Genomic DNA, 14,519 nt, shown 5'->3' with positions numbered 1-14,519 from the left:
TTGGGAGCACAGTAAAACTGCCCAGAATTACAAGAATAATAAATCATAAAGGGCATTCGGTTAACAACATCAAAAAGCATTAGCTGCAGCTGCAACATTGCATGATTAATCCACACCAAGGAGCACGGGCACTTGTTTTGAGATGGGGGAGCTATTTCCATCAGGGCCCAGATGTCAAGGTCCAACCAGGAGACTGCTAAAAGAAAAGGGGGAAAAAAAAAACAATGCAAGTTTTATTATTCACAAATTCCAGAAACGTCTCAGCACCTCTGGGAAACAAAGGCCAGGAAACAAAATATGGGTCATTGAGGAAGCATCCGAGCTGAGGAAAGCGTAGTCTGTGCACCCTGGAAGAATAAAAAATTATATTAAATTAAGAGCATTTGTTTCATGCTTTTTCTGGCACAACCAGGAGGGGGAGCCTGAGTTGGCGGAGGCTGGGAGGATGAGCATTTTATCTCCCCATCCCAGAACCTGTGATCAGATGCCCTGAACTCAAGGCATATAAAAGAAGGCAAGCGTAGACAAGGGTCTAGGCTTCCTTTTGGTAGTTTACACAATGGCTTAGTCCACACTAAATGGTAGAGACTAAACCAGTGAACCCATGAGCTGACAGTTGGACACTAAACAAGGATGTGGCCACTTCAGGGTGTGTGTTTAAGGGTGAGGATAAAATGCTTATCTTTCCACTGCATTGATAAGAAATGACATTAGCAATGAAAAATCTGATTTTCTTATTACTTTTACATTCTTTTGACCTCACATTGTTATCTATAATCACACCTGTGACCAGATGACCTTGACTTTTAAAGGGGGCTCTTGTAGCTGTCAGTCCTGAACTTGCATAGGCCAGCAGAAGCTTTGATCTTTGCCAGGTGAGGCTAACGGAGAAGAGGGGCCAAGAAGATGCCTTTCTGTACAAAGCTCGCTGCTGGTTACACATCATGAGCGACAAATGCTTTAGCCAAGAGAACCAAAATCCCTTGCCACCATGAGACTCCAGAAAGTATGCTGCTTCTGGTCTGACAGTTACACAAATTCTGGCAAGTTCCTTTCAGAGGTGTCCTGCAGGACACATAGACAACTTTGAGATTTTATTAAGGATACTTTCAGTCATGGTAAATGGACCAACACACACACACACCCACACACAAAATTAATGGACTATTTTCCACCCCAGATGAACAACTTGCAAATTTTTCGCATGCTCATAGCCACCTTATTGTTAGTTCCACCACAATCTTATGTACTATGTTCTGTCTTCCTGCTGAGCAGTATGTTTATGCTAACTACAGGCTGCTGCCCAACTGGGATGGCTTTTTCTTTATCTCAGTATTCACTGGGTCCTATAATGTAGATTAGTCATCAAGTGATTCTACACAAAGAGACTATAGCTTTTATGCATTATCTCTGTGGGAAGAAGCGCTGGGTTTAAAAATGAAAACACATCAGGAGAAAGTGATTTCATTCTCCCTTCAGGAAAAATCTGGAAGGAATGGTGTATATTTCACGGATAGAGAAGAAGAACCTACAGCGAGACACTTTAAAATGGACATCACGTGCAAATGCCCTCATGTTGATGGCGCACTTGGTGCTGGACACAGGTTGCACCAAGTTGGAAAATCAGAGAAGTCACTGTAGAAGAAAGGGTGCTGTGAGCTGTGGTCCTTTTCCAAATGGAAAAACACACCCCTTCATCATCTGAATGAAAGCTGTGTGAGCATAGCTCATTGTCACTAGCTCTGCTCTGCTGACAAAATGAAAACTCAAAAGCACCAGGAATTAAAATGCATCATAGCACACACGTGGGGGGGGAACACCAAGAAAGCAGACCCTTCACTGAGTCCTGCAGTAAAGGAAGTGTCCTGCAGTAAAGGAAAAAAAAAATAAAAAAGAACAATTTCATGCACTGTGCAATTGAAAAACTCTTTCCTTCTCCATTCAATTGTGTATCAGCCAGCTGAGGCCTGAAGAGCTGGTACCAGGTTTTGTACACCTGCCTACTTCTGTTCAACGGTATGGGTATTGTTTTTTCTTTTCTTTTTTTTCCCTGTGCACCCAGAAACTCAATAACATTTTCAGGGCTCCGTGCAGCTCTAGTGCTTAGACATGACAAGCGTGCACTCACGCATGCTTCTGTTGCCTTGTCAGGGAGCTTGGGCCCTCAGCACATCTTCACAGGAGTCTTACGGGGACTAGCCTGTAACATGTATGGTGCTTTCAGTTCTTCACTCTACATGATAGTAAGAGAGCTTACAGGCTGACCCGGGATTCTGCTGTCCAGCTTTTGCCCTGGACTTTGAACCTAGAGAGAGTTGGATTAGGCTTCTTCCATCTATGCTGTTCCTAGCATTCACACAGAAGCTTGCAAAGGAGGCAGACGGGAGGAGAGGCTCACTCCTTCCCATAAGAACTCTGGGTACAGCAAGACAAAGGAAGGAGTACAGTTAGGGTACAGGAGCTCCCCCCTCCTCCTCTGTACCACTCTCCCCCATCTCCAAAGCAACTGCTTTCACGACTCCTCCTTCTCAATCTCAGTGTTTCTGCAAATTCTCTCCCAGCACTCCTCAGTGAGGTGTGTGCATGTGTTAGGTGTGCGTTTCAGAGGGAGGGGCAGCAACAGCTGGAAGGAGATGATGTTCTTTTGTCTCCTCAGCATTTCCTCCATCCTTTTTTATTCTTAACTTGACAGGCAACTTGGAAAGGTCTCCTTGTGCACAGGGCATTCTACAAAGAATCACGTTGATTCTGCTGGGGATACGCAGGGAGGTGTGGCTCTCGTGGCCATGTAGACGACATGCTTAGGAAACCACACCGGGCTTGCAGCCTGCATGCATTCACAACTGTTGCTTTGAACAAAAGGGAACACAACAGGCAGTGCTGTGACCCAGAAGAGGGCTCCAAAACAAGCAGCAGTAGAGGTCTGGAGGGAGCAGCTGGGCTCTCTGTACTCACTAGCCGGCTGCGTGGCTGGAAGGGCAGCAAGAGGCCAGGTTGCTATGGAAACGCAAAGGACAGAAAGGGCAGAGGAAGGTGAAAGAGAGAATGGAGATAAATTAAATACATAATACATGTATGTCTCCAGATGATATACAGACATCACCCTAAAGACAGAGATGGTGCAGGAGATGGTTTGTTACTCCTGTTCTCAATATTCCTATAAACACTCTGAAGAGATTTTCAGAGATTTTTTTCTGACAAATAACTCCCACACAGCAAAAAAGCAGCACAGCCTTCCTCTATTCTTACTATTAATTCTTTTTCTTTTTAAGCCTCTATCTTTCATTTCTGTAACAGTTTCAGAGGCAAGTGGAATTTGTCCTCCATTTTAGAGGGGAGGTTTAAGAGGCTGAGTGAGTCATCTGGGGCTGTGGAACCACAGGCAGAGGCAGCAGAGCTGGGCCCGCCTGGTCCCGGTGCTGGAGCTCCTTCTGTCATAGTGCGGTGCTGGGAAAGGCATGGGGTGGGTAGGTGGGCGTGTTTCTGGGTCAAACAGATGGTGAGAAAGGGCTTTTGGGATTGGGGCTTGAGCCATTTCCAGAGGCAAGGCCCAGACAGATAAAGCCAGCTGTGCAGGGCCACCCTGCCATGCTGGCATCACACCCTAAGCCTCATTCGACAGCGATCTCAAACTGCTGTTCAACCTTAGAAAAACAGGTTCAAGCCTTTGTGAAAGCAGCAGGCCTGGTGTGCTTTCCTCTTGTGGATTCACAGGAACAAAAGGGCAGAAGAGGAAAATAAAATGGTAAAGCCTGGGACTGACCAGCAGACTGACTAGTGTGATCACTCCATGGTACTGACCCAGGGTAACTGAGTGGACTTGGGTTCACCTGCTCACCTGTGCGGCTTGCACCAGCAGTGTGCATGTGTTGGTGAGGGAGGGCAACCGTACATTAAGCATAGCAAGGCTCAATCACAGAGGGTTAAATAATTTGCCTTAAGTACCTACTGCCAGGCACATCTGTAGGCACACACTGTGTATCGTCTCCCAAATATTTACAAGAAATTATGCATCTATGCATAACACAAAAGCTTTAGGCCTCGTATCTAATTTCAACATTTGAATCCAACTGTGCCAATTAAAATGAGGGTAAAGGCACAACACCTCAAAGCATTTGGTATGCTCCTGCAGAACAGATATTTTTCTTGGCAATGCCTTTGGCTTCTCCAAATACCGGCTCTGGCACAAGCCACCCTGACTCCTGGAGACAGGGTTGGCTGGAGCAGCCTCGAGCTGCCTGATTACACAGTGCTCTGTCCAGAGCAAGACCCTTTGCTTGCTTCCTTTAATCTGGGAGACCGTGTGCCTATTTCTCTTCTCATTTGCTTCCCTAAGCCCTGGCTGAGCTTTCTGGCCCTGGAGGTGAATTACTACCAGTGAAGAAGACAGCAATAAGCAGACCACTCTGGCTGCGGGAAAGCACCTGCAGGGGAGACAGATGAAGAAAATGATACTCACTCTCTGGTGAAGACAATGGAACAGGGGTAGAAGAGCTAGCAGGAGCCGCTGAAGAAAGAAAAACGAAGGTGAAAAAAAAAAGACGGGGGAGAAAGGTATGGAAGCACACAAACACGGAATGAAAACACACACAGTATGTCAGAAGGAGGGGCTAGAGTGAGTTACAATGGGGAAGAGAAACACCGTGCGTGGAATAGGTGGTCACAGATCCATGGGGCTCAGGGGGTCTTCAACCTTCAAACCATGAGCCTGGGCACCTGCCAGACCCTGCTGATCAGGTATGGGATAGGCTGAGAATAGCTGCAGACGGAAACAAAGTCAATTGTGTGGGACTGTCTCCACAGGGTCAGAGGGCTCACAGGGAATGACCTGGCACTCGACATAAAGTGAGCAAAGGAAGAACTCTGAGGACTTTTTATGCTGTACATGAGGGATCATCAGGAAATCCCTGGAAAAGTAAGTATGAAAATGCCACTCATGCATTTCAAATTTTTTTTGCAGCCAAAATACTTGTCTATTTTTTTTTCCATATAGACAGACACATTGTTAGAGAGCACCATTGATTTGCTCTCTAGATGCCTACCATGGCCAGATGGCCAAAGCTGGGATCCAGAATTCAATGTAGATCGTCATATGGTTGTCAGAAGGCCAGTGACTTGAGCCATCACCACTGCCTCCCAGAGTCTGCATGAGCAGAAGGCTGGAATGGGGAGCCACAGCCTCCACGTAGGCGCCCCAACTTGGGATGTGGAGTGCTTCACCACGAGGTCAAACACCCACCTCAATAAACCTTAGCTTTTCATTCCATTTTCCATCAGCTTTTTAAAAGTCACTTTGTATCTCTCATCTACGTTTAAATATAGCCATATATTTACAGGTATGGTACATATTTGCAACACAACCTACATTTCTAATTTCAGTAAACAGTGGAATGGAAATGATTGTGCTGCTTAATGTTTCCTATGGGGTCAGGTTCATGATTATTTGCCATTCAGATGGTTTTACAACCATTAGTGTCATTCCCTTCTCCAAAAAATAGTCCTACAGAATGTGATTATTTGAGAGTATGTGTTTGGCTCAGCAGTTGTTTCTTAGAATGTCTGTATCTCACACCTTGGGAACCTGGTTTTGGGGCCCGATTATGTTTCCAGTCCCAGCTTCCTGCTAATGCATACCCTGAGAGGCAGCAGGTGATGGTTCAAGTGCTTGGGTCCCTACCACCCATGTGGAACACTGAGATTTGAGTTCTGGCCTCCTCGCTTTGACCTAGCTCAATCTTGGCTATTGCAGGCATTTGAGAGGAGAACAATGAAAGGTCTCTCTCTTCCCTTCTCTCCTTCAAATAAATAAAAATAAGTAAGTAAATAAAAAACAACATTCTGAAAGCCTTTGTAATATAATTTGGGTGCTGCTGTAGAAGAGTGATACAAGTCATATCTGGTGTCAACTCCCCTGAAGACACAGAAGCTAAGCAATGCTCACCAACTTTCTGTATGGAGGATAGTTAGAAGCTACACATCTGGAGTCTAGGGTACTGAATGGATCTTTGGTTTGTCACTGGCAAATATTCAGCAGTCAACCCATCAACAATCACAAAACAAAGTCCCCTTTTGAGAGCTCGATGAACACTGGGGAAGACATCAGCAAATCTCCAACACTGTCTTAATGTCCTTACTTGATCTTCCTCAAACACATGGAGGCAGCCACTAACTGCTTCTAATTGGCTGATCTGGTTAGTTTGGTAAGTACATATCACCTTCTCTTTTTCCTTTGTTTACTTTTTTGGCTTTAACTGTTAGCACCAACTTATAATTCTGCCAAAGGAATGGAATTTTTATGTGCTTTAACCACATAAAAAAAGTACTTCCAAAATTTTTGTAGAAAATGAAATTAAAAGGCAATTTTATCTTGCTGGAAAAGATTTTGAAATCCATGCATGTGAAGGTTATTAAAAAATTCATGGATCTTATGAGAAAGGGATGCATGACTTCACAAAATTTTTGCATCAGAATAAATTTATCTTTTAATCCCATTACACATGAAGTTTTTGAATTCCTGTGTATTGGTGCATTCAACTTGAATGTGTAAGTCTGTTTTCTGAAGGACTGTATGCAAAAACAAAAATCTCAAACACTATTTATAATGTCATCTATTCATTCAGAATCTCTATACTTCTAGAAGAAAACAGTCTGTTCTACTTTATGGGACAGAGCAAAGTAAGAGTGAGTACATCCAGGCCAGGAAATAAGTTCTATGGGGATGTGGCTCTGTCATGCAAGGAAAGGTTCCTAATAAGTCCAGGAGTCCCTCCAAGGCCAGCAGAGGCAATGATCTTTTCCACCTGAGTGTGGTGACAGCACAGTCATTTGGCTAAAAAGTACAGGAAACAGGAATTGTTTTGGCACCTCAGATTCCTCATCACCTTCAGGTACTTTTATGAACTGCACACAAAGGAACCTCTAAGTTGCTCATCCCTGCTTTCTAATCTACTGGCTCAGAAGCAAGAGTCTTGTCAATGTACCCGTTCATTTCCTGTTTTAATACATCTATGCCTTTGAATGACGAGTTGTTTCCATAATGAACCACGAAAGCAATACCACCTCTGAAATATTTCAGCAAACTCCAAGTGATGAGTTACCACCAGATGCTTTTGTCACCTGACACTTCCTAACCCAAGGGGTGGAGAGCAAACCTTATTGCCCATGTTAGGCCCTGCTGCCTGTGGCTTCTCTCTGTTAGGGATGCAGCTATGCCCAGCACTCTACTCCAGTGTCCCAGGATGCAGCTGTGCATGGGCTCCCCAATAGTATTAGAACAAGGGAAAGATGAGTCAGTGCCAGGAACCAACACAAGCACACAGCTAAACGAGGGCTAATTTGAATGACCTGGGTTCAGGCAACCTTTGTGCTAAGCAAGGAGTGGGAGTGGTAACTCAGAGAAAGTCATTCTTAATACTTGTCATCACATCCCAGTAGGGAAAAAGTATGGTTTGTTACAATGGTGGTAAATGCTGATATCACTTTCTTGGGACTAGGCCCAGTCTCTTCAGGGACAGGCCATGAGACCAAAGAGAAAGCCACAATGAAAAGGTCGTTTTAGTGAGATGATGTTATCACGTGTTGAGCACCTCATCTTGCTGTAGTGCTTAAGAAGGGTGTGCTCAACTCAAGACAATGACTTGGTTCCTCTTATCTAAAAAAGGTTTGCTTTTGAATTCCTTAACCTATAACTTTACTACATGATCGAGAAAAACTGACTTTTCGTGCCACCAGGCATGCCTGCTGCTGTAATCATTCATGGAATGATGAGACATGGAATAGGGAAATGAAAACACTAGTTTCCAAAGGGCTTCTCTGGAAACTTGGAGGCTTATCTGCTTTCATGCTAGCAGGTAATAAACAGTAAGGTCTAGAGATCCACCTCTTTTTAATTAAAATTTAATTAAAATTTGGATTTTAATTAAATATTTCATTTTCAACATTGACTTTAACATATAACCTCTATTTTTATGATAGTATTTTTTTAAAAAAATACTCTAACAACTGTGGCCTTTCAAGTCCTCAATGCAGTTAGTCTATTTCAGGTCCGGTTAGAAACTCAATGGGACACCTCATCTAAGTATTCTCTTCAATGTAACTAAGCCACCACTCAGTCATTGGTTAAGTCCAAAGGGAAGAAGCTTGGAAATAATCAGCCAAGGGTCAACAGAAGATACTGCCCTGCCTGGAGCTGCCCTTCTGGAACCAGCCCCATGCTGACAGCTGTCACTCCTCACTCTGTCACCTTCCAAAGCTGGGGCGTTCAGACACCATCTCTGCTGAAATAGCAAATTTGGGTCTTGCTCAAAAATCTTCAAACGCCTACATTGAGCTACGTGGTTTCTGCTGCTGCTGCAATGTTTCTGAATATATTTCAACAAGATAAGCTTTCTTGAGTGCCTTACAGAAGCTGGGAGATTTTTATGACAAGGGCACACAGCTTCCTGCATAGCTTTTCCTCTGGGCCTTACGGACAGGGCTGCCCTCCACACTGCTGAGCCTGGCCCAGGTGGGAGTGAGGTTTGGGGGATGTTTATATAGGCTGAGAGAATCAGACTGCAGCAGTACTTCCTATAGTCTCTGCTCCCTGTGGTCTCCCAGTCTTGTGTTTGCAGCTTATGGCATTACGGTGTCCTTTTCTTGTGAGATCCCTATTTTTTTCCATGCTAGATGGGAGAGTTCTGGAGTTAGCTGAGCATTCTTTTACAACCCTGGAGACAGCCACGGCAAATAATCAAGAGCTGATGAACACAGCTGGGTGGAACTGTGGAGCAAACTCCCACAGCTGCCCAAGGGTATGCCATGACTCGGAACCCAAATCCACACCACATCTTTATATGACTGGCTGTAGGGACCTCTATGGTCAGCCCTGTTGCTTCCCTAAAGTTCTGACCTGCAAGTCAGGAAAGCAAGGAAGAAACTGAGCTGCATTCTTTGCCTTAGAGCAACCATGAAAATCCTTTCAGGTTCTTCTTTTTTCTTTTCTTTTTTTGTACCCTTGAAAAAATGTTGAGCATGGTCACCTTCCTGTTGTCCTGGCTAAGGAGTGAAGGGGCTAGAGCGTGGGCCTCAGGGGCCACACATGGACTTCATCATGCTTGGCTCAGCCAACATTACTGTAGTCACGGGGCGATCATCACACACAAAATTAATAAATACACACAATTTCCAAAGACACAGAAGTTGCATGCTCTAAAAGAGGAAGAGTGTTAGCCTCTTGGAGTAACCTATGGTTGTTAACAAGGGCACAACTAGACTAAGGTCAGTGTGGTTAAAGTCCGGGCAGTACCATCTATGCCAGCCTCTAGAGGACAAGAAGGGACTGGAACTAAATTAAGAACTAGGACTAGCAGAGGTTAACACTATATAGACAGGGAACGGGGTATGAAGAGGCACTTACGTGGAGGAGGGCTATCTGCATTTCCCATGGATGGAACACAGACGAAAAGAAAAGACAAGAGACAGACCCAAGAAAAAAAAATAAGATGTAAAAGAAATGAATAGAATCTGCAGAGCACACGGAGCAGGAAGTTCAAATTGTCAATTTCAAATCCAGAAAGAAGCCATTTCCCCCATAGAAGAAGGATGACACGGGCTTTCCATTTCTGGGACAAAGGAGGGGAACCCCTTTGCAGAACCCATGACTCCAAAGATAATGCATCAAAGGCTTCTCCACGTGCTTCTAACACCCAGCGGGACAGAGCGAGCTCATAGGGTGCCCATTGCCCATCGGGAATCAAGTTCTAGAGCAGTTGTAGCTAGAGGGACTGCAGATCTGCCCAGCACAACAACTCTGGGCCACAGAGGCTTGTGGCTAGAGCCTGGCTGTTGTGGAGTGGGACAGACCAGGACAGGCTGTGTTTAAGGGAACAAGAAATGACCGGGGAACACAGATAGCAGCCCGAGTAGTATCAGGGAGAAGCAATTGTCTGGAAAGAAGTCGAGAGGAGGGGCAACTGTGACAAACACTCCATGTGTGTGTGTGTATGTGTGTGCAGGACAGGAGATTCCAATGTCATGGTCCTCTTTTTCCCTCATGTAATATGGGATTGGGTTCCTACACTCGTGTCCTAACAACAGCCTCCATTTCTCTATGACCCACATCTCTGTGCATCAAAAGTCACACAGCTCTGCCACTGTCCTCACCCTCTTTATTCAAGGGTGCTCAAGCCACGGTGGCGCCCGTGTCAAAATGAATCCTCCAAATCCCACCCCCACCCGCCATGCACATTGCTATTTTGATTCTCTATGATAGTACGTCCCAACCCCCACCCTAGGGCTGTTAATCTAACAAACTGTTGCAGTTTCAAAACAGTGTCCCCAAGTCCCTTCACCCCCTCCTAAGGATGAAGGCTATGGCTTAGCTGGAGGACTAGGAGGTGGGGCTGCCATGGGTGGATGGATCTGAAAGGCAAAACTGTCATCCAAACTGTGCTGTGGGCCATCTGAGGGTTGTCTCCGCTTCCAAAGAGCAGAGGGCAGGTGTGGGGCCGAGGAGGGGCAGCTGGCTTTACTTACGGACTGGTTGCGTCTTGAACTCGGAGGCTGCACTGATCTCGCCCAGCCCCTTGCCGTTGAGGGCTGCCAGTCGTACAGCGTACGTCGTCTCAGGCTTCAGGCCTACGATGGTGACGATGCCTTCCATGCTGGCTGTGGGGAGAACATGGGAAGTATTACAAAGGGGTGTCAGTCAGTGGGAGGATGGCAGATATGTTGGTGACATCCACACATGAAATTACCATGGGGCCCTGCAATTCCACTCAATAAAGAGGAAACAGAACATGAAGGGTCACCCAGATCCCCAGACTCATAGCAGCATCATTCATAACCACCGAAAGGTAGAAACAACTCAAACGACCATGGTCAGGTGAGTGAGTGAGTTTATGAAATGCAGAATATATACACCATGGAGTATTATTCAGGGTTAATATAGAAGGAACCTCTGACACATACCACAACATAGATGCACTCTGATTCTGAGACATTAAGTGAAATAAGCCAGACACAAAACAACTCATAGTGACAGAGTGACAGAAAGGAAAAGGGAGACTGCTAGAGGAGGTGAGGCAATGAGGAGATAGCATTGTGTGGCTACAGAATTTTGGGATGGTAAGAAGGTTCTGGAGATGGATGGTGCTGATAGCAGTGACTTTAATATTACTGAATTACACACTTTAAAAGCCTAAGCCTATTTTATTGCAGTGGGAAAATAGCTAGAGTTGAAATTTAAAAAAAGGAAAAAAGCTTGGTAGATTATAACATGGAATCTACCTGCTGACTATGAAGTTTCAGGGGGAAGTTAGGAGGAAACAGGATCACATCCTTCTCGCTCCAATCCTAACTATGTGGTAGTCCCTCTCAGTTCCAAACTCACCTACCCCATAAGCAGGGGTGGGAGATTTCTCACCAAAACTAATTTTCAGTTAAACCACGTCTGACCCTGTCCCTGAGTGACTGACATTAATGATTCAGTCACTTTCATTTCCACTAGACCACATACTAGATCAGAATGAAAATATCTACAAATCCAAAGCATTTGTCACTGAGTTATTCCTACTAATATTCCCAAAGAGATGCTGGACATGCTGAACTCCAATTGCAGCTGGTCTGGGTTCAGTATATTCAAACTGCATGATTCAAGGTCATCTTTAAAAGTCTCTGGCCTGGAAAGACATCATAGGGTTGTCTCTGGAACAGGCTCCTCTTGCTGGTTCTGGTTCTACTAATGGAGTTACTGTCACAATCATACAGCAATCCTTGAATACAGATTCCCACATAGGACACAGCACTGATAACCCCCATGTGCCAAGCAAGGGTGGCTACACTCACTCCTCTAGCAGTGACTGGCATTGGTGTAGGGCTTCTGTCTGGAACATGGTTGGGCTGGCCTCATCTACCCTTCCAGGGCTATGAGAATCAGGCTGTGAGGCACTAGGGGTCAGAAGGCTAATAATTCTATATGGAGATATGACCATGACTTAATCCTCCAGAGACATAAGTCAGACGGTAGGTGGTGGCCTTTGGCTTGCTCTATCCTATCCAAATGGGCAGGCAGGGTCTGGTGTGTAGCCTAGTGCTGGGTGCCTCAGCATTCATTATCCCCAAGGAGACACTGACTCTTGCTGACTTACCTTCTTTGGCATCATACCACTTGAAATGCCAGGCTTCTTCACCAACTGCTCTCCACTCAGCCTTGTATTTGAGGATGGGCACTCCACCTGTGGCCTCAGGCTCATCGAACTGCACCTGTGCTGTGCTAGAGTATGGCTCCACTTGGTCGATGGATGGTGAAGATGGAGTGTCTGGAGGACACATGTGGAGACCCAGGTGAACTCTTAGGAAACAAATCCAGTCAAGAGGCACAACTCTGCCATCTCTACTTACTCCAGGATGCCTTGTCACTCTCATATGTTTACTCTAGGGTACCTGTCATTGTCTCCTGTTCTCCTTGTACCCCTCCTCCTGTGGTTCTCCCACAACATCTTCCATGCTCAGGCTCTCACAAGTCCAGTGAACCCTGCTTCCTCCGTGACCCTATAGCTTTGCTAACACTGTTATTCCCTTCTTGCCACTATCCTGGCATCACAGAAATACAGCCAACTGGCTGAAAAGAATTAAGGGTGGTGTGAAAGCCACCATGAGGGACACTCACCTGCTTGAACAAGGATGAACTCCAAAGACTCCTGTCCAATGCGGTTCACGGCAGTGCAGTTGTAGTTTCCAAAATCGTTTTCTGAGTCCGGGGTCACCTTTAGGTGAAAGGAACTCTTCGGTTATGAGTGTTGCATGAGATGGCCAGAGACTCAGAGCCTTAATCACTGGGTTACATGAGCAAAGAACAGAACTAGGAAAGCACAAATCAGCAGGTGCAGCCCAGTCTTGAACAAGAGATAAAAGCAGCAAAGGGTTCCTGGGAAGGACACACTGCACCCTTTTTCCATGTTCTGACTTTAGGGAGATGGTGAGTGCGGTGGCAAAAGGTGGCTGAGGACAAGGTTTAGTTTTTCCTCTAGCCCATGATTTCCATGCCCAGGGAAGCAAGAGGGAATATGGGAGCTGCATTAGACAATTAGCTCCATTGTCAGACTGTGCATTCTTGACCCTGCCCACCCTTGACTCACCTCCAGATAGCTGGCTGAGGGTGTGTTGTAGATCTTGATGTTGCTGTAGTTGGAGCTTGGTAGCAACTGTCCATCTCGGAACCATGAGATTGTAGCACTGGGGTAAGCAAACACCTCGCAGGTGATGTTTACCTGGTTCCCCTCCCAAGTGTACACAGCCACGGGCCCCTGTAGCTTGGGGGCATCTGCAATGAATGGCAGCAAATATCAGGATGGCTGGTATTAGCATGAAGTCCCCTATATCCTGTCTCTTGGTGCCAGGAAATGGGGGGGTGCCCTGAATCAGAGCTAGTGCCTGGTGTTTTACATGGGAAGGCACAAGGGCAGGGAGGAAGGCTTATAAAAAGGCTGAGGATGCTGCATGGCTTGGCATGAGGCACTGCTCTAAAACGGCTTAGAGTTAACCAACTGCCACCTAGAGTACAGTCTGCAGGGGTGCAACTTGGGCCTTCCCTCCCCAACCCCCCCATCTCCACCCCCACATCTTTCCCGTTATTTCTCACATTGCACTTCAAGGTACATGGACTGGGAGTCCTGGCCAATGGTGTTGCTGGCAGTGCAGATGTATTCTCCAGCGTCTGTATACTGAATGCTCTTCAGGGTAAGGGATGACACGCGGGCGTGGCTGCGTACCACCATGTGCCCATCCAGAGTCTGCCAGGAGGAAAGGGAGAGCATCACAACCTGAGGTAGGGCAGGGAGCTATGGCAAGGGAGGGGACTAGGAGACTGGGCCATTGCTTGTCTGTGCCCAACCTCACATCCTCTCTCCTGACCTTAGTCTTATATATTACTTAATGGTAGAGGTTTTGGGGAGCAAAATGAGAATTTGGGTATAACTAAAACAGAAAATAGGACTTAGTTATGCCAAATGGCCTGAATTGTGTGTCAAAATTAATTAGGAGCAAGAATTGGGTAGGTCCCCCAAGATTGCTTGAAATTTTTGAAATGGAAACAAAAGCCCTGGCCAGTAAAGATTATAGTAGCAATAAGTGAGACTTTGGGAGCTTGAACTCCCTTCCTTTCCTACCAGTGTGCCTGTCTGCCAGTTGCACAGTGTCTGCACACAGAATGCGAAATCTGAATGGGCCCAGGGTAAGGAGTTATACAAGACACCCACATTTTTGCAGGTGCCTCTCTTCCCTGGATGCTTAAGAGTGAAAGAGTTCTATAATAGAGTCACATAATTCAAAACTCAGGAACTACTGAGCTGGAGATGGGGGTAAATGGGTTCCTTCCCAGGGACAGTGGTATGTAGCATTCCATGCTGATTTAGGATCTTTGACACCATAGGCATCATTAGTTTTAGACCCTGATACTCCTTTTGGCTTTCTGAGTCTCCGGCATTACATACAGTTGGATCAAGATAAGAGTAAGTATTTGATCACCAGGCAATATGTAC

General features: G+C 45.7%; 1 protein-coding gene across 6 annotated transcripts in view; it reads right to left on the bottom strand.

Annotated features, from left to right (window-relative positions):
* The window catches only part of NCAM1 (neural cell adhesion molecule 1), a 296,800-nt gene that overhangs the window by 26,402 nt on the left and 255,879 nt on the right, over positions 1–14,519 (bottom strand). For 3 of the 6 annotated variants that reach the window (XM_040977262.1, XM_040977260.1, XM_040977258.1), the window contains 6 exons: positions 13,622–13,772; positions 13,119–13,303; positions 12,650–12,746; positions 12,129–12,299; positions 10,516–10,647; positions 6,216–6,218 (listed from right to left, as the gene is read on the bottom strand). In XM_040977262.1, coding sequence (XP_040833196.1) covers positions 6,216–6,218; positions 10,516–10,647; positions 12,129–12,299; positions 12,650–12,746; positions 13,119–13,303; positions 13,622–13,772 — 739 coding nt within the window. Of the gene's footprint in view, positions 1–4,459; positions 4,508–6,215; positions 6,219–9,397; positions 9,413–10,515; positions 10,648–12,128; positions 12,300–12,649; positions 12,747–13,118; positions 13,304–13,621; positions 13,773–14,519 lie in introns of all 6 variants that reach the window. The other 3 variants (XM_040977263.1, XM_040977261.1, XM_040977259.1) reach the window with 2 other exon arrangements.

The sequence above is a fragment of the Ochotona curzoniae genome, unplaced genomic scaffold (assembly GCF_017591425.1).
Source record: "Ochotona curzoniae isolate NIBS_2020 unplaced genomic scaffold, NIBS_Ocur_1.0 contig_2723, whole genome shotgun sequence".
In the NCBI taxonomy this organism is placed as follows: Eukaryota; Metazoa; Chordata; class Mammalia; order Lagomorpha; family Ochotonidae; genus Ochotona; species Ochotona curzoniae.
The sequence above is the reverse complement of the archived record's forward strand: the minus strand, read 5'-3'. Positions and strand labels throughout refer to the sequence as shown.